This window comes from Nannospalax galili, unplaced genomic scaffold (genome assembly GCF_000622305.1).
Source record: "Nannospalax galili isolate Female #2095 unplaced genomic scaffold, S.galili_v1.0 scaffold113, whole genome shotgun sequence".
Taxonomy (NCBI): Eukaryota; Metazoa; Chordata; class Mammalia; order Rodentia; family Spalacidae; genus Nannospalax; species Nannospalax galili.
The window spans coordinates 4,343,115-4,367,470 of record NW_008335444.1 but is presented as its reverse complement, the minus strand read 5'-3'; the positions used below and the strand labels follow the sequence as shown (position 1 = coordinate 4,367,470).

Genomic DNA, 24,356 nt, shown 5'->3' with positions numbered 1-24,356 from the left:
CAAACTATGCTGTACATAAAGAGTAAGGTGATGAAGATGTTGGATGAGGATCATCTTGAGTCAAGTTCAGGTCATGCATTTTCACAGTAATACATTCTAAAAGCACAGATGATTATCCACCGTGCAGGATCCTGGAATTCCCAGACTAAGGTGAGAGGTAGAGGGAAAACAAAACAAAAACTAATTTGGAGATGCAGTACCAGTATCTACCACTAGAGGGAGGGTACCAGTACAAACAAGCAGAATGGTGCCTGCCTCCAGACTAGAAGGCAGGCTGTGCCTTCAAGACCCAGTCTCCCTCCTTCCTCACTCGAGGCCTGATGTCCAACACAAGCCCAGATCTCTAAGATCAAAAAGAACACAGAAGGGGAGAGAACCCCAGGGCTGTCTGGCTCCCTGGTGGCTCTGGGTCCCCCTCTCCATACCCGCCCAGGTATACTCACTTCAAAGGAGACAGGCACTCGAATACTGTCCCCAACTCTGACCATCAGTGTATCCTTTGTGCTGGAGTCCATGAGGAACTTTGGACAGACTAGAACACATAAGATGGCTTGTTACCTCCCTCGCTGTCGGCCTCCAGCCCAGGTCACCCAGGAGGCAGACAGCAGGCTGTGCCAATGTAATGGCCTGATGGAGAGAGCTGGGAAGGACATACTGGGGGGAAAACCCAGGAACTGGTGGAGACCACTGGTGGGAGGGTCAGGAGTAAGGACAAGGATGCCCCCAGAAAAGGCTACAGTTCGGTTAGAACAAGGAAGATGTGGACACTTGGGCTTTATGTTTTGAAGATGAGAGGACCGACCATCAACTGAAGGCCTGGGGCACATCCAGTGAGGGACAGAGCCAGGACAAGAACCAAAGGTTCTGGACTTGGGCACTCTGTGCTTTTCACTGCAATTGTCTCCTCATTACTATAGTGACAACTAGAGTCAGCTGATATAGCTTACTGGCAAAGCTCCTTCTAGCAATTAAGGCCCAAAGGGAAACACTATCTTGTGATAATTGGGAGCTTGGGCATGTGTCATCTCAAAGTAAGCAACATCCATGCCTTGGAGTTGCTTGCTTTGAATCCTGGTTCTGTCTCATAGCAATGGTGAGACCTTGGGCAAAGCACCTTGGACTTCAGCTTCCTTTTCTGTCAATAGGGATCAAAAATATTAACCTTGTAGGGTGAAAAGGGTAATGAGAAAGCATTCCCAACAGGGGTTTACTTAGCCCCATGTCTCACACACAGGACGTGCTCAGTGCCATCTGTCTGTTAAGAAGGCAGCTGGCAACTACACAGCAGTTCCTCTCAGGGTAGGGCAGGAGGAAACACTCATTAGTAACAGGCATGGCATGAACCAATGAGTCCAGGGTAGTGGGCCGGCCACAGCCTCCATCATTAACTGCTGTCACCCGCACAAAGTAGCCTTCTTGGGGCTAAAGCCCCCTGGCTGTGAAGGCGGTGCCTGGCACAGTGCCCACATGGCATAGACTCCACTAAAGGCTGTCTGAGCCACACAGCTCTGCAATATATCCCTGGGCTTTGTCGCCATCCTGGGTATCTGGCCCAATCCAGTTCAGGGTGATGCTGGTGTTTGATGTGTCTGTTACCTGGAGATCCCGCACAGACCCTGGAGGTCCTGGGAAAGCACCATAAGAATTTCAGGACTGGTATCAGCCTTCCCTGAGGAGTCCATTCAAGCGGACACTCAGCCCTTCTGCCAGGGATTGAGGATTTCTTTCACTTAGGGGTTTCTGAGGTATGTACCTGGAACTGGTACTGTGCCTCAGCTATGCACACAGATTCCTGGCCACCACTTCCACTCACTTGCCAACCCCCTTCCCCTAATTATCCTGTGATTCTTGAAAGTTAGTGTTTTTAACTGATGATCTCCTGTGCTCCATTGTCTCTGGGGGCAATTCTATGTATACTGAACTATAACTCTTAAAAGTATACCACCAGCACAGATTTCTTGTTCTTCATTGTAAATGGGAACAACAGCAGCTCAACCTACCCATAGGGGTTCTGGAACAAGCAAAAGGCATGATATGTGTGCTTGGAAAACTTCACAGTGGTGTGGGGCTCTGGCTGCCAAGCCTGGCTGCACATTAAAAACACTGTCAAAAAGAGATATCAGCTCCAGAATATGATCTAATTAATCTGGGGTGCAGCAAGGCATCAGGGTTTGTAAGAGCTCTCAGGCATTCCTAAAATGTGGCGAAGTTTAAAACCACTGGTCTAGGGGAGTGCTTCTCAACCTTGATTTGTATTCAAATCATCTGAGGACTTTGTTGAAAACAGATTCTAATTCAGGAAGTTGGAGGCAAAGCCCAAGAGAGTCATTGTCTCTCTCTCCCTCTGTCTCCGTCTCTCTCTCTCTCTCTCTCTCTCTGTGTGTGTGTGTGTGTGTAGCAGGTTTCTTCCTATTTCAGCTTGTTAGTGCTATGATCTATGCCACTACACATGGCCTGATAACCGCATTTCTAAATAATCCCAGATGATGTGTCCAGTTCATAGACTTTGCTCAGCAGCAAGAATCTAGAAGATGCAGTCACTGCTGTGGCCACCGTAGGGCACTGCCCATCCTGTTTCCTCCATCCCCCATCACCAATGAGAGAGACTCATAGGAAGTCGAATAGATTTGGCCCACCAAGGGAAAGACACATGGGCTCTCCTCCTCATCCCTGTAAGCTTGTAGAATATTCTATTGTTGGAGTCATTCGGCCTGCCATGTGGCTGATTCACAAGTGCCACCAATGTGTTGCTTGCCTTGGTAGCTTATCATCAGCAAGCTCATGAGGGGACACAAGGTATATAGAGCAGCATTTTCTAAACTCTATACCTTGGAGTGAAGTTGTTAATAGGGGTTTCCTGGGAAAGGTATTTTCTATTCAAAGTTGAGAGATTTGAATCAAAGTTAGACAAGTTTCTTTCTTGTGGGACATGAAAATGTGGCCGGCTCATACCATACCTATCTTTGATGACAGACCTTTTGTTGTTTCTGTTGTCAAGAAAATATCTCTTTACATCCCTGATACTGGCAAGACCACAGACGTGAATACGGTGCTAGGCTGGCTGGCTGCCAAAGGCAGATACCCAGATGGGGCATCTAACTCCTCGAACAACGATGGCCACTTGCAGGTAATGAGCAACATGTACTGGGGAGAGAACCAAAGCTAAGCTTCCCTGCTACCTGCCCTTCAGGGAGGAGACCATCTACTGGGTGACTGGATGGTTACTGGGTGAGGCCAGTGGGCCAGCATCGAGGCTGACCTTCCTTCCCAGAGGCCAAAGAGTAGATGACATGATCTTGAGAAGGAATTTCTATCCCCAATTTAGGTCTTTAAGATATGTCTCATCCCAGTGACCTTCAACCTTGACTTCCAGCCCTCCTGACCAACTCTTCCAGGATTGACTCTGCCCTGTGATGACCTGTCCCACCTCACTGCAGCATCACTCCATGCACATCCCCTCCCCAACATGCTGGGTTGGTGTCCTACTTACTCATGGGGTCTTGAGCAAAGATAGCATCCGATGGGGACCCAGGTTCTCCAGGACCTGAAGGAGCCACAGCTGTGATCCGGAACTCATACTGACAGCCTTGCCGTACATCCACCACAGCGCACCTCCTTTCTGTGAAGGCCACACTTCATGTTAATCCCCCCCTAGTGGAAGCAGGCAATAAGAAGAAAGCTCGGCACTTTCAAATTCAGAAGACCAAACCTGGGATCTAACATAACCCTCCTGTTCCCAGCCAGCCAGGTTGTGACTCAGTTCTGCCCACAGTGAAAAGAGCACTGCTCAAGGTGTTCTGCCTGGTTCTGCCACAACCTTTCTGGATAGTCTTGGGCAAGTGCTTTGACGTCTCTGGTTCACTCTGCCTTATAGAGTTGTGGTAGTTAAATCAAGCAGAATCACTAAATGGTGATGTTAGAGATGTGAGAGTATAAGGTTCTGAGAGGCCTCAAGTCCTAAGTGGCATGCATAGCCATGCCAGAAACCAGTACTCCTAACAACTTATTCTGAGCCTGGTCTTGGGCTTCCTATATATACAGTGCACAGAAATGCAGGGGATTCTGGGACCCTACTAAGCACCTGTCCCACTCTGTCTTTTCCAGTTTTTTCTGATTTCAAAAAGCAGCTAGCTCCTAGGATACTAGGCTAGAGGTTCCATCTGTTCTATCAATGAAGAAGTAGAGATCTACAAAGAAAGTGGGGCTGCCCAAGGGCAAGAAAAGAAGTGGAGGGGTCAGGGAGGACAGCTTTAACACTGACTTCCAGCCTGAGACTTCTACGAACCCTGAGTTCCTCACCCCCAGCTCACTAATCACTAATGGATTTTGTCAGACAATTCTTTGAGATTTTGAATCTTTAGGATGTTTAGCAACATCTGTGGCTTCATAATAAGTATCAGAAGCATGTACTACCCACCCATCTATGATGATCACAAACACTCTAGACATTGCTAAATGTCCCCCAAACCATCCTACTTGAGAGCCACTGTATTAAACCAACACCAAGACCCTGGGTTAAGGAGGGGGTCTAAGGCAACATGGAGCAGAGCCAGTGAGAAACCCCACCCAGGACAAACCCCACTCAGGACACTCACCAGGCATGGGCTGTTCATTCACTGCCATCCAGGTGTCACTCCCCTTCTTGCGCTTCTCAACCAGGTAGCCCAGGATGTGAGCACTGCCAGGGCCCCGTGGTGCCACCCACGTGAGAGTGATGCTCTGGCTGGAGGATGACAGGATGGCTGGGGCAGAAGGGGGCCCTGGGAGAGCTAGAAGCAGGGGGTGCCAGTCAGCAGAAGTTGAGGCAAGTGCCAGCTCATGGGGGATGGCGTCAAGTGAGAAGCATGGGACATCTGGGGCAGAGTCACACTCTGCCTTCTCCTGGGGAGTGTTGGGGCTGAGTCAGCCTCCCCTGGGACACTGTTCTGGCTGCTCTGGAGTAGAAATGATGGAACAGAAAAGGCACTCTGACCTTGAAGTCTAGAGCCAGCCATGAGGTCGCTTGACCTCCCCTTCTGGTAGATTGTTCCAGAACAGGGGCATGTGATAGAAAAAGATGCCGACCTCTACCTAGGACCTGAGAGAAGGGGTTTTTGTATTTCCAAGAGATCCCAGAGGTCTCATTGCCTGAATGGCTGCCAGATCTCAAATGTTGAGGTCTAGGAGGGCCTCAAACCCTCCAGGCATAGTTGGCATCTCTCAGCCTGTACACTGGACATAGTGGAGCATGCAGGGGAGTCCTCTATCCCAGACCCAGCTGTTCTCTCATCCTCAGGAGCCACCAGCACCTCCTCAGACTCCAGGGTGTCCCCAGCCCCCTCTGAAGTCACAGCCCTCACTCGGAAGGCATACTTCCTGCCCTGCTCCACACCGGCATCAGTGAAGCTGGTTCTGTCTGCTGGGGGCTCTCCCATCTTCAGCCACGTGCTCCTGTTAGCCTGCCGCCTCTCCACCACATAGTGTTCTACAACCTGGCCCCCATCGTCCCTTGGGGGCCACCATTGGAGGCAGAAACCAGCCTTGTGGCAATCCTGTACCTCCAGGGGTCCCTGAGGGGGCTGAGGCTTGTCTGGGGACCCATGGAAAGGAGCAGGAAAAGGGAGTCAAAGAAGCTGAAGAGGAGCGTGTTACTTGACCCCTAATCAGTGGATAAGCCTTCGAGGGGGTGGATTGCCCAGAGCACACATGGTTCCTGACATAATCAGAGGCAAGATGCCAGCTTAAGGCAGTGTCTCCTGTTGGTGTCCCCAGTCTCCACTTCCCTACTCCTGCCCAAGGATGTATTTGTACCATGGGGCATTCGGCCTGTACACAACCCCCAATCAGTAGCCAGCATGGGTACCTGCTTAGCACTCTGGAGTAGGCAGTCTTATCTTGCTGGCACAGGCTGGGGGCTACCATTCTACCCAGCAACTTCCCCAGAGCCTGGTATTTTAAGGCTCATAGAGACATAACAATGTCCTCCCCCAGTACCCATCTGGCCCCACTATATCTGAATTGCTTCTTCCTTGCAGTCTGGGGACAGGGAAGAAGGCCAGTAGGGGTGGCTTTAGATTGTAACTATCATGCAAAGGGGTAGCAGAGACCATCTCGAGGCCTGTCAGAGCTGGCAGGAAGAGCCTGGGACCCCAGAATCCTGAGGCCTCAGTTGGGGAGCAGGCAGGGTTAGCACCTATGACTTTCAGGGTGAACTCAGTCTGCACGCAGCCTCCCTCACTCCTCAATGTCATGCTGTAGTGGCCACTGTCCTTCCTGCCCACACTGGGGAGGCACAGCCGTGTGTAGCCATCTCTCAGGGCTACCTGGGCACCCTTGTGGCTGCTGCCCACCACCTCATCCCCATCCTTCCTCCAGGCAGCCTGAACAGGGAGGAGGCTCTGGAAGGGGATCTTCACAGACACTGGCTTTCCAGCCTTAACCACCAGTGGTTCGCCCAGTTTCTCTGTCACATCTGGAGCAATGGTGGGGGGATTTGGAAAAAAAGAGCCAGAGAGTCAGAGAGGACCAAGCACTAGACCCCTGGGGAACATGGAAAGCGTCTAGAGAAGGATGTGTCAGTGAAGGGTAAAGAACTCCCAACCCCACTTCATGAGGACTAACAAGGGAATTGGTCCAGTCTACAGCAGGAGAGACAGGGTCAGACCTCACCAAAAACTAAGAAGCTGGGTTACTGAGGGCATGGGTTGGCTTTTTAAATCATCTTGTAGACTGAGAAGGCTGCATACCAGTTACAAATTCAGAGGTTTCATAGGGGGGCGTTTCACCTGCTGCAGAGATTGAGGGGCAGGGTTGGGCCTCTCACCCTCCATGGTTAGGCTGGCTTCAGTGTGCTGGCTGCCTGCTACAAAGGTGTATCTTCCAGCCTGGGTGCCATCCACATGAGTGAGGATCAGTCTGTGCATTAGCCCATCCTGCTCAAAGATGACCCCATCCTGGGCAGTGAGCTGGAAACAAGAGCCACCATAGAGGTAGTCACTTGCACCCCGTGCCCCCTCCTGGCCAGCTAACCCAAGCTGCACAAATTGAATACTTATCATTAGCACTTGCCACCATTCTCACACCTGCATTAACTGTCTCAATAACCTTATAAGATTAAACTATTATAAGTCCAACTTTGTTTTTTTTTTTAAGATTTATTTAATTTTATATGTATGGGTGTTTTGCCTGCATGTATGTATGTGCACTATGTGTGCAGTGCACATAGAGGCCAGAAGAGGGCACTGGATCTCCTGGAATTAGAGTTACAGGCAGTTGACAGCAGCTATGTGGGTGTTGGGAACTGAACCTAGGTCCTCTGCAAGAGTTACAAATGTTCTTAACTGTTGAGTCAGCTCTCCAGACCCACCAGTCTCATTTACAGTTGAGGAACTTGCCCAAGGTCACATAACCTTTAGCAGCAAAGTAGGGATCTGGTGTCAGATCTCACTGACATCACTCTGCTGTATTGCCTGACATGACAGCTCTGATGGAGCACGAAGGAGCTGCTCAGAGAGACCATATGGTAAGGATGGGCTGGTAAGGCACTTCCACTCTTGAAGGGTGAGTGGAATGCAGTAAGAGTGGGCATGGGAGAGACATTTTGGAAGGCAGAAGGACAGCAGAAGGTAGGTCAAGGTTGGAGTGAGTCACATTCATAATGTTCTTATCTTAAATGCACCATGCTGCCAGCTGTTTAATGAAGATTAAAAAAAGAACTCTTACAAAGCCTCTACCTTCTACTTTGTTCTTCTTGCTCACCTCCCACCAATAGTTAGGAAAGAGAAAGTGAGGTATGAGGAGCTAGTACCTTGACTCCATCCTTAAACCAGGTGCCAGGTCCCAGGTCACTGGTAAGGATACAGCTGAGTGTGGCAGTCTCCCTAAGTTGTACCTCCTTATCAGCCAGGTCCTGAGAAAAGTAGCCTATAGGGCCTGGAGAGATACAAAGGAAACCCTCAAGGTCCAGCCTCCCAGGCCCTGGTCTGCACTGAATTCTAAGAGTCCTCTGTGGTTCTGCCAACTGAGCTCAGCCAGAACCAAAGCACAGTCTCCTGTTTTTCTCAGGAGCTATGTTGGCGCAGAGATCAGATAAAGAGTTCTCCTTTAGCACACACCGGAGTCCCACAGATGGGAATTTTGAGCCACACAGTTAGGCCAATACTCTGAGACTTTGGACATAGGGCTTCAAGATCAGGTACCCAGACCTCTGAATCTCAAATGGCTTGGATTCCTCCTATGCAGGTGGAGGAGGGAAGAGGTTGCTTCCTGAATTTGCAAGAGGTTAGGGAAAATAGGGACACTGGTAGGGATGAGCTCCTGTGCTGGTGGCAGAATTGGCCCCCAGGCATCCCAATATCCCCCCATGGGAGTCACCAGCTGAAAATACCTACCTTGGTCCTTTGTGAACGAATTGCCAGTGCCAGTCCTGTATCTGAATCTGGGGTTCCGGGTGGCATCTTGCCTCTGGCCACAGATGTGCATGCTGCCATCTTTGGTACCCCTCCTACTACTAAGATGCCGGTGGGGGCTCTGGCTTCCATTTTCTCTCCAATATTCTCCCAGAGATGCTCTGTCCTCACTGCCAGTCCAATACTCCAGACTTCTGATCCTCTCTGTGGCCCCTCTGTTTGCTGATCCAACCTCAGTCCCAGACTGACTCCCACAGGGGCCAGGCTTCCTGTCTGACCTACCAAGGTCTTCCCTTCCTTGCCCCTCATACTTCTTAGAAGCCCTAGATCCTTGGGCCTTGTCAATCTCAGCCTCCAGGGATCCCGTTTCTCCTCCCTGCCCTGTCCCTAGCTGAGAACCTGAGTCCTGGATTCTTCCTGATCCACCTTTTCTGCTTAATAGACGGTCTAATCCATTCTGAGCTCCCCAAAGTCCTGACTCACCAGGTTTTGGAATGACATCATCCCCTAACACAGTGAAATTCCCCTTGCTTAGGACACTTGAATCTTCTGTATGACCAGCCCTGCCCCTTCCAAAATTTGAACCACTGCTCTCCAAGGAGCTTGTACTTTGACATTCACCAGCAGCCTCTTGACCTGTTGCATGTCTCCTGATCCTAGAGCCCCCTTTCCTCTCATGGGTTTGCCTGAAAGTGGTGTCTTTCTCATGCAATGATCTCAAAACCCTGGAACTGCCTTGGCCCTGGTCTTCCCAGCCTGAAGCCCAAGTGTGGTTTGTTTCTTGCCCACTGTCAGGCCCTGACATTGACTTGGCATGTCTCTCAGGTGTAGAGCTGCTGTCTACCATCTGGCCTGCCCCTGTCAAGCTCCCAGAACCTGCTCCCTTCCTTCTGCCTTCCAGCAGTGAATCCCTACCTCCCTGAGGTGCCATGCCCTCCTGGCCAACAACTCCATCCCTGCCTGCTGTCCCTGAACATGTTTTATTAAAGTCCCAATCATGTCCTGACTCCAAAGAAGCTATCCCTGCCCAATTCTCACCCTCCTCTGTCCCCCTACCATCAAGATGCCTAGAAGTCCCCACAGCCCCTGCTTGGTCTACAGATTTGTCCTCCCCCCTGTGAATCCCTCTGTTCTGAATAGACCCTGGGATCCTAGAACCATCTTGCCACTCCTTAACACCTGGTTTTCCCATAGAACCAACAGTTCCCAAGGCTTCAGGGATTCTTGAAAGTCCATAGCCCCCAAGACTGTTCCTGCTACTCTGACCACCTGAAAAGATCTGTGTCACTCCCTGTGTTCCCAGCTTTGCTGGGGCCATGGCACCATCCCTATGTGCTATGCTACCTATAGTGACCAGAATTACAGCCATCCCAGAGTCCACCCCAGTCTCTGCTCCATCTCCAAGTCCCATTCCTCTACCCTTTCCTGTACCATCCTTGGAGCTTGTACCCTCTTCTGCTGCTGCGTGGTATCCTGACCTGGGCCCCATGGTTCTGTGATCTCTGGGTCCAGTCAGTGATCCTGGTCCTCCAAGCCTCCCTGAACCATCTGCATAGCACATCTTGCCTTCTGATCCCATTTCCCCAGAGCCCCCTGAGTCTCCCTTATAACCTACCTCACTCTTGGATCCCATTCCCCTAGCTCCTCTAAAGCCATCCATAAAACCTCTTTCATTCCTTGACAAAATGCCTCCAGAATGCTCCAAACCACTCCTACAACTTTTTTCACTCTTTAATGGAATTGTTCTGGAAGCCCCTAAACCATTCCTATAACCTGCCTCACCCCTTGACCCCATGATTCCAGAACGCCCAATATCACTCCCATAATCTATCTCACACTTTGACTCCATGACCCCAGAACCCCCAATGCCATTCTTATAATCTGCTTCACCCACTGGTCCCATTCCTCTGAGATCTCCTGAACCACATCTGAAGCCCGCCTCACCGGCTGGCTCTGTTCTCCCAGGGCCAAGACCCCTTGACCCTTCCCCATAAGCTTTTCTGTCCCCACTTCCCCAAGGCTCTGGAATTTTAGATTCATCTCTATAACCTACAGCATCACCAGACCCATGATTCCAGTGGCTCTCAGAACCAGTCCCAGCATTAGGAGCTTTTGGGTGCCTGGCATTGTCCCAGTTCCTAGTTTCAGCTCCAGTAACCCTGGCACTGAGGAACCTGATCCCATCTCCATTACCTTCCTTGCTCCCTGTCCCCCAAGAACCTGGCTCCATGGATCCTGGAACCCCAGTACCATCTTCAAAGCCTCCTTCTCCAAAGGCCCCCAGGACCCCTGAAGCTCTGAAACCCCCATAATCTCCAGTCTGATTCCAAGAGTTCATTCTTCCAGAGTCCCCTGGCTCTGCTCCCACATGTCCTTCCCCAGTAGTCTCCACTGCTCCAGGGGTTTTCAGATCACCTCTACCTATAGACCCCATTGTCCCAAGACTTCCTAAGCCATCATCAGAGCAGTACTCTCCCCTAGGGCCTGTTTGGCCCTGGCCTCTGCATATATCCCCAAACTGAGCTTCATCTATGGGTATTCCATGAGGGTCACCTGAGACATTGCTAAGGCTGGCCACTCTCCCAGACCTTCTTTCTGAAGGACCATACTGACCCTTGTTTCTAGACCACATTCCCCCAGGCATCCCTGAGCCATGCCTATAAGTATCCCTCTCCTCAGACTCTGTTTCCAAAGGTGCCCCAGAGGTGGCTCTGCAACCAGTATCATGACCAGAGCCTGCTCCTCCTGGCATCCCTGAGCCACCACGATGGGCTGCTCCATTCCAAGGGTCTGTTCTTTCAGAATGCCCCCAGCCCTCCCCATACCCAGACTCTACCCACCCTAGACCTCCTAAGCCATTCTTATAGCCCATCCCACCTCTGGACCCTTTTTCTCTGGAGCTCCCTGACCTATTCCAGAAATCTGGTTCAGAGTCTACTGCCCCTGGATCTTTTGATCCTTCTATTTCTCTCAGTGTTCCCCCAGAACCCTGGACACCCAGGCATGGAGACATAATTATCCCAAGGTTCTTGTTATCTGCCCTCTGACTAGACTCCATTAGCCCAGGTACCTGGGAACGACCCACCCCTCTTTCCTTCCTGCCAGACCCCAGCATTCCAGACCCAAAGTGGGTCTTAGTCTTTCTGAGACTGGACCATGTGTCATCCTGAGGACCTGTGTTCTCAGACTCTGTTTTGCCTGATCTCCCTGCTCCTCTCTGCCCTACTATCCAGCTCTGAGGGCTTCTGGAGCCTTCCTCTGTCCTACCCAAGGCTCCAGCTGTTCCTTGGCCATCCCTTCCTTGGAGTTCCTGTAGGCCATCTTTCCAGTCCTTCACATCTCCTGGGCTTTCAGGGCCAGTTTTGTAGTCCCTTCCCCCAACCACCTGACCACCTGCCCCCTGTGAGGAGCCCTCAGTTTTGGCCTCAGGGCTCTTGTACCCTAAGAGATGTTTTTTGTTTCCAGATAGTAATGGTTTCTGGGAATCACTGCCAGCAGATGTCTGTCCTAGATAGTCCCTTGACTCCCAGTGCTCTACAGCTTTCCCATGGTCAGCATCTGTGCCTCCCTGAGAGCCCCAGGACTCAGGGCCCATGCCAGCCTTGGAGCTAGAACTTCTTCCTTTAGGAAATGTAGGGACTCTAAGACTTCCTGCCCCATTGATGCTTCTAGCTCCCCGCAGGTGGAGTCCACCGGCCCTCACTGCCTTTGCTGTTCCTCTCCCCATTTCCCTGCTCAGGCCATCCCTTCCTCCCATCTCATCTGTATATTTGCCTTGCAAAGTTTCTGTTCCCTCCCCTTTCAGCTGAAACCCCTCAACATAAGACTGGGATCCCCACAGCACCCTCTGTTCTGTCCCAGCTCCCAGATGAGGGTCCCAGAGCTGTCCTTGGCCATGTCTGTCCAGATCACTGTCACTGCTCTCTCTGGACTCCCTTCCTTCTCTGCTGCTCCCCAGTCTTCCAGCTTGAGGGTGGCTGGACCCAGCCTCCCAACTTCCTGCTGCCCCCCAGCTTCTGTTCCTATCACCATCTCTGCCATGACCTTGCTGTCGCCTTTCCATGAAGCCCACCTCTGATTCTGAGCCCTCTCCCTGGAAGTGGGACCTCCCTGAAAGGCTTCCATCCCAGTCTCTGTCTTTGTGGAGTTGACTGTCCCTGGAAAGAGTGACCCTGCCTTGATCTGCTTCTAGAAAGACCTTTTTGTCTAGTCCAGGGCCGCAGGCTGAATTATCTTCCCCTCCATCCCCCATCAAGGAGTAGCCATGCCTGCCAAAGCCACCTCTGTCTAGGCATACTGTGAGCTGGGTCCCACTAGCCAACCTAGTCCCCTCCAGGGAGTCCTCCTCTCTGGATTTTCCTCCCTTGCCACTGATGCCCCCAGAGTTTTCTACATCTGAGGCCAGAGCTTCTGGTTTCTGCAACTGGTGGTCAACATCTGTAGTCTGAGGGCCTTTATCCTTCCCACCTTCAGTGAGGTGTTATTTACATGGAAGTCATTGGCCCAAAGAGAGACAAGAGAAAAGATAAAAAACTCCATTAAACAAGGGAAAAGCACCTGCCTGGTATGACTGCTTTGCCTAGCCCTCACCCTCTCCAGGAGGAGTAAGCTGCCCACTGGAGAAGAAATCAGGATATTCCAGCAGATTGGTAGATATACCCCGTCCTGTACCCAGAGGCTACCCATCCTGCCATGGGTCATGAGGTTTTGTGGACCCCAGGACCTGTACCCAGCAACTACCCATCCTGCCACATGGGTCATGAGGTTTTGACAAATAAATCCACATGTCAAAGTCACATACTTATTAAGATGCTGTGGTTTTTAGAAGACCCATTTATCCAATAGCCTTCCTCACATATGCCCAATTTACAGTTTCTTGGGATCATATTGAACCTGGATCCCAGTGCCTGGGAGGATTAGGTGCTTTCTGGTCTAGTACAGGGTCTTCTCATCCACACCAAACCTGGACCACTATTATAAGCTATATCCCCAACCCTAGGGTCATCTTGGATCTGAGTCCCCAGAGTAGCTCAAAGAGGTTCAATGGAGTGCACACAGCTGGGCTGGGCTGGCCACAAGAGGCTGTGCTGCACTGGATCAAGTAGATTAAGGATCCTTTCTTATCCTCTCTGAGTGAAGGAGCTATGAAAAATCAAACGACCAAGCAAAGGAAGCCCTCTTATCCCCGACCCTGAGGCCTTTCTTTGATGGAGGCATGGGAATTCATTAGTGTGGTCACTCACCTTCAACCACTAGCCAGGCACTGGAGGCATGAAGCCCAGTGTTCAGTGCATAGAGGCCCATGTCTGAGGAACCAGCACCTCTCACAATCAGCCGGTGGGTCAGCCCATCAGGGGACACAAATGCTTCATATTTGTCACTGAATTTGAGTGGCCGGTGCTGGAAATGCCAGGTAGCATTGGGGCAAGTGTTGGAGAGAATGCATTCAAAGAGTGCATCTCCCTGCTCCTCACAGTGGGCCTCAGCCAACGGGACCACCACTCTTGGGGGGATGGCTGCCAGGGAAGCAGAAAAGGGGATGTCAACTTGGCAGAATGACTAGGAGCTGAGCAGCAGGGCTAAGAATCCAGAAACCCAAGTTCAGACCAGTTTGCACCAACCTTCATGTCTCATTGGCTAAGTTGTCTTCTAATCCTAGCTTCTGTCTCCATCACTAGATCCTCATCAAGGGCATCAGCCCCCCCCCCCATAAAATGTAGGGTTGTGATTAGATTATGATCATGAGACTGATACCAGCTCTAGGATTCTATAATTCTAAACCCAAAAGTTCTCTCTGGGGGTGAGGTTGAGTTCATAAAGGAAACCAGTATGGTGAGCGCCAGTGGCGCATCCACGCCATCTATCAAGCCTATGACTATCTCCAAGGCAGGTTTCTAAAATTCCATTTTGCAAATGAGGGAACTGGAGCTTTAAAAGTTAAATGATTTGAGTATAGTGAGTATAATCCCAGCTACTAGGGAGACTGAGGCAGGATTGGAAGTTCAAGGCCAGCCCAGCAATACATAGTGGGTTCAAGACCAGCCTAGGAAACTTTAGAGAGACCCTGTTTCAAAATAAAATAAAGGGCTGGAGGTCTAGCTCAGTGCTAGAGTTTGCCTAGAATGATCCAGGCCCTGGGTCCAAAAATGAAAAAGTTAAATGACTTGCCCCAGTCTGCCATAGCTAAGAGGTGGCCTTCACCAAAGCCCATATTCCTCTGCCCACACCACATTATTTCAAGTCTTTCAAGCTGGATGGCTTTCTCTTTCCTTCTTCCCCAACCCTGATTCAGCACTGTTCTTTATGTTCTGCCCACCCAAAGCTTCCATCACCAGGACTCTTCTTCCATGAGGCTGCTGGAGCTGCTAGGTGCTCTGTGAATGATGTAGACACAGGTCCTTGTGGGTACAGAACAGAATCGAAGGAAGGGGATTCCCAGGTGGGGAAGAGACACAAGAAGCAAGGATGGAAGAGGCTTGTGCAGGACACATATGTACCTAACCCATGTGGGAATTGTTGCTCCGGATTGTGGGAGAGGAAGGCATGTATCAGAATAAGTGGTGAGGTCTTAGCATAATTGAAGATAATCAGCTGTGGCAGAAGGTCTGTGGGCAGGGGCATGTATGTCTGTGTCCTTGGCTGTAGAACCTAGCTGGGTACCAACAGAAGACAGACTTGGGTGCACCTCCCTCTCCCCGTCTTTGCAATGGGACCATGCCACATTTATTCCCCTCTACAGCACCAGTACAGATTCTCTCCTAATCTCCCCACCACCCACAACCACACAAGCATCTGTGGTGAACAGTACTCACCATTGGCCTCCAGGTCTGTGGAGAAGACCACAGCATCCTCCACCATGACCTGATAAAGGCCAGCGTCCTCTGGCCACAGGTCCTGGATCTGGAAGTGATAGCGCTTCCCCAGCCGCCGCAGACAGTGCTTAGTCTGGTTATCAAAACTGTAGGGGATCATCTCACCATCCTGAAGCAAGGAAAGGAAGAAGGATGGTTCAGGCCCTCAGTGGGTCCCCGGAGCCTCTTGCTCCATTCCCACTCCATTGCTAGCAGTTTTCTTCTACATGCCCAGGCCACAGACGATATGGCACTGGAACCATAAAAGGTGAGGGATGAGGGTGGAGAGCAGAGCATGGGTATGGAGGCAGGGATCATGAGGTAGGTGGGAACACATGTTCTAGGAACGTCCAGGCCTATTTCTACAGGTAGAAAACCTCTGAATGTTATACAAGGGCATCTGAAACTGCCGACCCAGCTTGTGCTAGGAGGAGAGTTACTATCAAATAACCTTCAGGTTATTGGGGGAGATGACTGCCCACCTCTTTCATTCACCAAACAGGAATGCTTACAGAACATCTTCAAGGCTATATAAAACACAGTAATTTGGGGGGCTGGCGAGATGACTCAGTGGTTAAGAGCACTGGCTGCTCTTGCAGAGAACCTGGATTTGATTCCTAGCACATGGCAGCTAACAACCATCTGTAACTCCAGTTCCAGGGCATTTGACACCTTCTTCTGACCTCCTTGGGCATTGCACAACACGAGTGTACTTATACACATGCAGGCAATATACTCCTACACATAAAAATATAAATAATAAATACATTATTTTTAAAACTAGTAATTCATACATAACACTCATCTTTACTAAGCCCTATATAGTTTTTTTACTTGATGCATATTAATGAAAGCTAACATTTAACAGATGCCCTCTGTGTGCCAAGCACTATTTCAGGTATTTGGGACATTTCAACAAACAGAACAGATTCCTGCCCTGCAGGAGCTAAACCTCTATGGAGGAGACAGACAAATAATAAGCATCATAAATAAGTAATTTGTGAAGGGAAAATAGAACCAAGAGAAACAAAGGGGAAAGAAGGTAGGGGACTGCGGAGCACAGGGCGGAGCTGGGAACGTAGTAGAAGCACACACACAGGGTGGTCAGCGCAAGTGCCACTGTGGGTGAGAGAATCAGATACATGGATGTCAGGACAAGCATGCCAGGCATAGGGAGCAGCTGGAGAGAAGGAACAGGGACAACGCCAAGGAGCAGGAACAGAGCAGTAAGGAGGACAAGAGGGGGTGGGGTCATCGTTGAGGGGCTAGCATGCACCGTTCCATTTGACATTTCAGTGCTCTTTGAGATAGCTCTTTTTAACCCCTCATTTCCTAAATGAGGGAACTGTGCACAGGGAAAATGTCTGAGGTGATGGAGGCAGGATGAGTTAGGCTACAGCACCTGACCCCACATGCCTGCCCTGGCCCCATATGGTCAGAACTCCGTTTTACCCCTGCTCTGGTGTTAGACTCAGTTTATGGAGTCACACAAGCCTGGCTCAATGAAAGGTAAGAGAGTCCTGGGGATGGTCTACACCAACGTCTGACCTACCTTGAGAATGCCACAAGATGAGTGTTCACCACCTGGGCACTCGTTTTCCCATGGAATCCATCATTCTCCTCCCCAGACCCGAAGTCCCCACCTATGGCCTCTAGCCTCACCTTGTACAGGTAAATCTTGCTCTCCAGGTCCTTGAGATCCAGCTCCAGGTCAAATGTGGCAACCCCTTCCTTGGTGACCCTGATGTGTCTCAAGTTGGAGATGGTATTGACATACTAGAGGGCAGACAAACTCATTAGGGGAGCCCCAGAACTATTTCTTTGGGGCACTCCAAATCCTTACCAGCTCTTGTTCCAGCCCTGGCCCACAATGTCCCCACTGAAAAAGCATTTGTGGGGTTCTTAAGTGGGGAGACTTAAACCCCTCAAGGAAGGAAATTCAAAGATAAGAAATCAGAAAGGACTCTGGGTGTTCAGGGGCTATGACTTGTCCATTCATCTCTCCAGCTGATAAACATTGGTTAAACACTACCATATGCAAAGCTCCATGCTAGGTTCCTTGTTAATACAAGTAAGAATACTTGAAGCAGGGCTGAAAGATGGTTCAGCAGTTAAGAGAGCCTGATGCTCTTGAAGAGGACTCAAGTTCAGTTTCCAGCACTCATGTCAGGTGACTTATAACCACCTGCAACTCCAGCTCCAAGGGATCCAAAGCCATCTTCTGGACTCCACTAGCACCTACACTCATGTGTACATACTCACACACAGACACACATGCATACACATAATTTAAAATAAAATAAATGTCATTTTACAAAGAGAATGCTTGAAGGAAGAAAAGCTAAGACTCTAACTGGGAGGTTGGAAGAGCCACATTCAAAGTAATAAAATGCTATTTTCAGAATGATGAAAACTAGTCATTTTTCTAATCCCAGAAAAAAATGAAATGTTTTGTTAGGTTAGACAAAGGAAGGAACTTCCTATATAGTTTATAAGATACTGGAATCAGAGCACTACAAGCCTTTAAAAATAAGGCTCCAAGTCTGGTGATGATGATAACAATGACAGTGATGACAGCTGACATTCATTAGACCCATCTCTACACTATTGGGTTTTCCAAAGCCAGCTCCAAGTGTGAGTCCCCCTCCAGGCCCTGTGCTCCAGGTGTGGGGTGGGAGCAGGGCCAGAGTACCTGTGCCATTTTGTCCTCCTGCTCTTTCTTCACCTCCTGCAGCTTGCGCAATATGCCCCGGAAGTTGACTATGCCGTACTTCATGCAGATCTTCTCATAGTCTTTACGGTCTGCAGTCATCAGCAGCTGCCACACCTGCTCAGATTCCATCTTTTTCTCAGGGGCTGGAGGCGGAGCCCTGGGGAGCAGGGCTGGCAGGTCAGAGGTCAGAGGAGCCCCAGGTATTGACCAATTGACCCTGGCATTCTGAGTGGTTCAGGGAAGCTGCCCTATGTGCACTAGAGGAGATAGGCACAGGGCCCAAAATCTCTGGGGTGGGCTACTATCACAACCAGAAGGATCCAGAGATTACAGGCCAGCCTGTATTAGAAGTAGAGGTGGAGGCTGAGTGCAGCTTGCTTATGGAAGGAATTAGGAGGAGTAGGTATCTTATGAGTTTCCAAAATCCTCCATAGACAGGCCCAGACCCACCTCTTCTTCAGCATCTTCCGAAAGTCCATCAGCTCCTTCCTGAGATCTAAAAAAAAAAAAAAAAAAAATAGGACTGAGACCCCAGGTGTGATGCCTAGGGGCTAAGCAGGGTTATATGGTCCAGAGCTCAGGACCAAGGTTTTGAAAGGGATTTTTCTGCAGATTGGTGATGCTCACAAGGTGTGTGTTGGGGGAGTTCCTACCAGATGGGGAGTAACAGGCAAGGAGGAAGCCATCCTGCCAAAAGCCCCCAGGGGATTCTGACCAATCTACCTTCCTGGGGTTCCTTTGGCTTCTTCGTGTTCCTCCGAAAGTCCACTGGAGCATGTGAGGAGTGGGGGGAGTTGGTTTGGACAGGCAGGGAGAGAATTAAGACATGTTGATGATTTTCCTGAGAAACGGACCAAGTCCTGGGGAACTGACCTCTCACCTGTCTTATTCTTTAAGGCATGGCAACATCCCAGCAAAGGGGAAGTAGCAGGGTGGGTGAGGGCCTTTCATGAGCTTTGATACCCCAGAGTCTTCACATGACCAAGGGAAAGCCAGTCTGAGCATCATCTCATGAGGGGCAGGCTCACTTGAATGTCCACAGGGAAGTGTCATGAATAAGTGAAGTGGCCATTGGTTACCACAGCAAACTGAGAGCATCTAAAGAGACAGCTGAGCTTTCAACACAACTCAGAGTTGCCAATTCAGAGTATGGGCCTCTAGCTGACAAATATGTCAGATATTTCCTTTTCTGTCACCCCCACCCCGAACTGAGGACTGAACCCAGGGCCTTGCACTTGCTAGGCAAGCACTCTACCACTGAGCTAAAGTCCCAATCTCTCAGATATTGCTGTTTGACTATTCCCACAGTAATTCATAATCCTCTTCTTTGTCATCTGCTTCCAGTGGAGAGTCCAGCAATACTAAATACATACCTTCCCAGCTTTCCTTGCAACTAGCAACAGTCATGTGACATAGTTCTAGCCAACAGCATGTAAACAAAAGCTCCCAGTTTTTGAGTTCTAGGTTTCTGAGAAAGATTTTGCTTTCTTGTTGAGAGAGGCAGGGGTACTTGGACTACCTCCTTCCCTCTTTTCCTGCTTGAGTATGGGTTAAGCTTGGATCTGCGGTAATCAGCCAGCCTGCTATGGCAGAGCATCAAGACAGGAAGGATCTGCTCTCCTCTGACAGCCTGGAACTGTGGAAAGAGCCCTGGACTCCAATCTCAGAAGTTTTCACTATGCAAAGTATTTCAGCATCTTTATTTATCGGGCTGCTTTTGGAATTTTTTTTTTTTGATGTTTATAGGCAAGTCAACTGTCAACATAATTTGAGACAATTTAAGAAATGTCAAACACCATGCAAACCAAACAAAACATGTCTGAGATAGGATTTGGACTGTGTTGCCTGTTTCTGCCCTCTGATGTAGGCCTGTACAAAATATCTGTTGTAAAGTGGGGAAACTGAGGCACAGCAAGGGAAAGGAAGTAACTTAGCAGAAGATCTGGTTCTAGAAACTGACTTCCCTTAGCAGAAGGCACAGGACTAGAAACCAACTTCTTCTGGGTCCTGGTCCCCGTTCAGAGCATCTGTAATATGGTGTGGCTAAAGCTGTGCCTTTTAAATCACATGCAGGTTGAGTGTCAGTGGATGAAGTCAGGGCTCCTGCACAAAGTGGGACAATAGCAGCAGCAGCCTTGGTGGTCTCCCTCCCCTCCTGCCACCATGTGATTCCTCTGAGAGTGCACTCAGGAGAAAGCAGATGCCTTGTGCACTGATGAGACAGGCTCAGGGGGACAAGCTCACCTTCGATGACAGTGAGCCTCACTGAGCATGTGGCTTCTCCATATACATTCACCGCAGTGCAGCGGTACAGATCTGAGTCCTCACCAGTCAGCTTGTTGATCTGTGGAGAGGCCAAGGGCAGGGGCACAGGGTTAGCACTTTCCTTCATGCACTAGGGCTGTGTGTTGGGAATAGGAAGATAAACAGACATGGTCCTGTCCTCCTGGAGCTCACAGTCTTTACCAGGAAATACAGACAACAAAATAAAATCCTGGATCAGAACAGAGTGCAGATGTCCTTGCTATTCCAGGCAACATGGGTAGCAAAAGAGCTTGCTTTGGGGATCATGTGGAACCTGGCACTTTCTGCCATGTATTGCCAAGTATGGGACCTTGGGCAAGTTCCCTAACCTCTTTAACTTCAGTTTCTTCACTTGGAAGATGGGGATAATAGTATCTCAAAGAGTAGTAAATGGTCAGGATTAAATCATATACTCCAGATTAAATGTTTGGTTCAGGGCCTGGCAAATAGTGAGTGTACCGTTGTTAGTGTCTATAGTATTACTAATTTTAACCATGACAGACTGAGAGTACCGGTGCTTCTTGACTGACAATAGGATACATCCAGTTAACCTCCCATAAGCTGAAAATAGCATAGATCAGAGAGGCATTTAATACATCTAACCTACCCAAACTTTGCCTTAGCCTTGCCTACCTAAATGTTCAATAGCACTTCCATGAGCCTGCAATTGGGCAAAGTTATCTACAAAGCCCATTTTGTTTTAAAAAGGGGGGGAGAGTTAGATACCACATGTAATTCATTGCGTGCAATATGCTATAGAGGACAGTTACAGCATGACTGATGGAGGCTGCAGGCTGCTGCCAATGCTCAGGCTAAGAGGATCACAGTTACACATTGCTGGTTCATGAAAAGACCAAACTGCATAATTCAATGCACGTTGCTTTTCACCACACAAGTCAAAACTGTGGGTTGAACTATGGTAAGTCAGGGACTGTGTAGATTCACTTTAAGGTCAGGTAGACACTTCATATAAACTTTCAATCTTTATAATTACTCCTATAATATTATTATGCCATTTCATAGATGAGGAAAGAGGCAGAAAGAAGAAGGTAAATTGCTTTCCAAAGCTAAGGTAGTGGGCCTGGGACTGAGGCACAGTGTGTACACCTCTGTAGTCAAGGTTGCCTCTCAGGTGTCAGTAACCCTACCAGATCAACTCTCTAGCTCAGGCAACCTGGAACCATGGGACAGAGGTGAACAGACTTAGTGGCCTGGGGACTGGAGGTCACTAAGAAGACCTTCAAGGGTCTAGGGGGAACCTGAAAGCCCTGGGCAAGAAGAGCTGCGATCTCACCTGCAGCGCATGCTCCCTGCTGCCGGGGGCAGAGGAGATCTGGTACTTGCTGCAGTTGCTGAGGGTTTCTTTGGTGCTCTGCCAGTGCACCTCAGGTATGGGCTCTCCACAGACCACAGCTCGAAAGATGGCATTTTTTCCTGCAGCAGAAAGAAGCGAGTTGGGAGTAGAGTGGCAATAGACTTTACTGAAATTTTCATTTACATCACCCTCCCTGTTCTAGGCATTTCAACTCACTATTCCAAGAGTACTCAACCTTGATATCCTTTACTCCTAATGACAGGTGGAAAGTTAGTTTCTAGGTATCTAAAGCAGTACTGGCCTGACTTTGCTCATAAGGACTGGTCTCCACAACGGAAAAATGTGGCTGGACTATCTAAGGTGTCAGAAAGGCAAGCGGGGCTGAAGTGGGAGGGGGACTTCTCTGAGAGTGGGTGGTGTGTAAAGAAGCTGAAGGACTCCCCCACGTCTGGGAAGCATATGAGATTTTGTGAATTACCCTCCTTCCCACCAGTTGGAAGGAGAAAGGCAGCCTTGAAAAGGAATGGCTGGTACCCAAAGGAGCTAGTCCTGAGACCCAGGACTCCAGCCTCAGAAAAGACCCCAAGCTCCAGGCAAGACAAAAAGACTTGGAAGCTGCCTCACTCTCACAGAGCCTGTTACCTCCTGCAGGAGCACCTCAGCAGAAAACAATAAGGACTGAAGGCCCCAGAGCCCTCTCTTGCGTTCCATAATCTTGTTTCAGATTTAGAAAAATAAAGTACAGTATCATAACTTTTCTTTTACCAGGACGTTGTTAACTATAATTACAGCAGGGATCTATGTTGGGAAAGGAACACAGTTTCCTGGGCACTCCTGTGGTTTTTTAAAACGGTCTTCCTGAGCCCAGCCTGTGAGCCACTAGGCATATAGCTGTTTAGAGCAAAGATCAGAGAAGAGATGTGTGTGTGTGTGTGTGTGTGTGTGTGTGTGTGTGTGTGTGTGTGTATGTATGTTCTCACTCTCATGTGTGTATGTGTAGGCGTGTGTACATGTAGGTTTTGAGGATTCAAACTCTGGTCCCCGTGCTTGGGCATCAGAGCTTAATCACTGAGCCACCTCCCTGGGCTCTACCTCCCATTTTGTGTGTGTGTGTGTGTGTGTGTGTGTGTGTGTGTTTGCATGTATGTATTCTCACTCATGTGTGCACATGTATGGGTGTGAATATATGGAGGCCAGAGGTTGATGTTTGGGACAAGGTCTCTCACTAAACCTGGAGCTCATCAATTGGCTAGACTGGCTGGCCAGCAAGTCCTTGAGATCCTCTTGTCTCTGCCTCCCCTGCACTTGTGTTTCCAGGCACATGCCACACAATATCTGTATCCAGCTTTTTATGTAGGTACTGGGGATTCCAACTCAGGTTATCATGCTTGCACAGTAAGCACTTTACTGACAGCCATCTTCTCAACTCTGGGAGAAGAGATTTTGATAATCGTTTCCTATAGAAGGCTTTGAGGCAGGGAGAGGGGAGGAAAGATCCTGGGCTCCCTGCTTCCCAGTTTAGCATTATCCAGTCCTTGTTCCCCTGGATCAGCATAGCATGGACTCTCTTCATCCCTCTTCCACATGTTCTCCCCAGCTCCTGTCCCTTCTGGGGATCCAGGCAGGCAGACACCCCTTAAGTGTAGGAACGATACATACATAGGTGATGGACATAGGAGGGACTGAGTACCTAGGAAGGGTAGGTGTCTGAGCCCTCTCCCCTGTGCTTGCTAGGGCATAGAAGAGCAGGAGCTGTGCCTCCCTCAACAGTATCCACCAGGATCTTACCCTCTTGCAGAGCCAAGGTGACAGGCTTCTGCTTGAAGTCTGGTGTGCTGCAGCCTTCAGGAATCTCCTCTACCAGCTGCCGAATGCTTACTCCAGGGCTGGAAGACTTCTTTGGGGGATTTCCTGAGAAATTGGAAAGGGGGCATCTGGGTCTTCCTCTGTCTCCTCTTGGATTTCCTTCAGCAGCCTGGAGCCTCCACCCGCTCAGCTAGGGAGCCCAGCCCCTTCTTTCTCCCACTGTTCCCCCCAGGCTTGTCCCACTCACCTCCTGCCTCTGAACAGTGCTTTTTATCTTTCTAAAGAGAATCTGGTGGTTACCCTCTAGTTGTGTGAATGGAGTCCCTAGGAAGTGTGGAAGAGTGCCATGGGAAGATCTTGGGTGTGTCACTAGGGAAAAGCCAGGTAAAGGAGGATAGGAAAGGGCTAGTCCTCAGAAAGCAAAAGTCCATGTGGGGGCACACTAAAACAGGCCAAAATCCAAAGCCAAAACGGGAAAAGTGGTTATGGGTGAGTTCTCAAAGGGTTCTGGGCTCTACCTCCCTGCCCTACCCTCAGGTGAGGAGCACCAATGAGAGATGGAGAATCAGTTCTCTTACCTGCCATAGTTCTGGCTTCTTCTTGGCTCCTCTGAGGGCAGAAATTGATCTAAGGATGACAGATGAATTGCTTCTAAGAGGCCCAGGCTGGTCTCAGTCCACACCTCCCATACCACCAGGGCACCTGCCAGTATCTGGGTGGATGCTGGGGAGCAGCTACTGCCCCTAAGCACTTGTTTAACCCCAAGAATGACAATGATTAGGTTCCTGCCATTCCCTGGTTCCAGTGGATCAATTTCCCTGAGAAACCTTCAGGGAACAAGTAGGCTGCTGCCCAGTTCCGGAGTAAAGGAAGTCACGGTGCTAGGTCTGCATGCTGTTGGTGGCCTGGCCTCCTGGTGGGATCCAAGCCCATGACCATTCAGAGAGTAAGACCAAACTCATTCAGGAGTCATCCAGCTG

General features: G+C 49.7%; 1 protein-coding gene across 1 annotated transcript in view; it reads right to left on the bottom strand.

Annotated features, from left to right (window-relative positions):
- Window positions 1–23,961, bottom strand: part of Igfn1 (immunoglobulin like and fibronectin type III domain containing 1) — a 29,527-nt gene extending 5,566 nt beyond the window's left edge. Inside the window, 21 exon segments of the mRNA XM_008830398.2 lie at window positions 444–532; window positions 1,317–1,625; window positions 3,491–3,619; window positions 4,596–4,771; window positions 5,272–5,569; window positions 6,173–6,472; window positions 6,803–6,944; window positions 7,787–7,911; window positions 8,370–8,485; window positions 11,265–11,273; window positions 12,812–12,854; window positions 13,631–13,903; window positions 15,200–15,368; window positions 16,901–17,014; window positions 17,931–18,108; window positions 18,402–18,447; window positions 18,675–18,719; window positions 20,196–20,295; window positions 21,550–21,689; window positions 23,359–23,481; window positions 23,955–23,961. Of these exon segments, the coding sequence (XP_008828620.1) occupies window positions 444–532; window positions 1,317–1,625; window positions 3,491–3,619; window positions 4,596–4,771; window positions 5,272–5,569; window positions 6,173–6,472; window positions 6,803–6,944; window positions 7,787–7,911; window positions 8,370–8,485; window positions 11,265–11,273; window positions 12,812–12,854; window positions 13,631–13,903; window positions 15,200–15,368; window positions 16,901–17,014; window positions 17,931–18,108; window positions 18,402–18,447; window positions 18,675–18,719; window positions 20,196–20,295; window positions 21,550–21,689; window positions 23,359–23,481; window positions 23,955–23,961 (2,931 nt within the window).
- Between the last annotated feature and the right edge of the window lie 395 nt (window positions 23,962–24,356).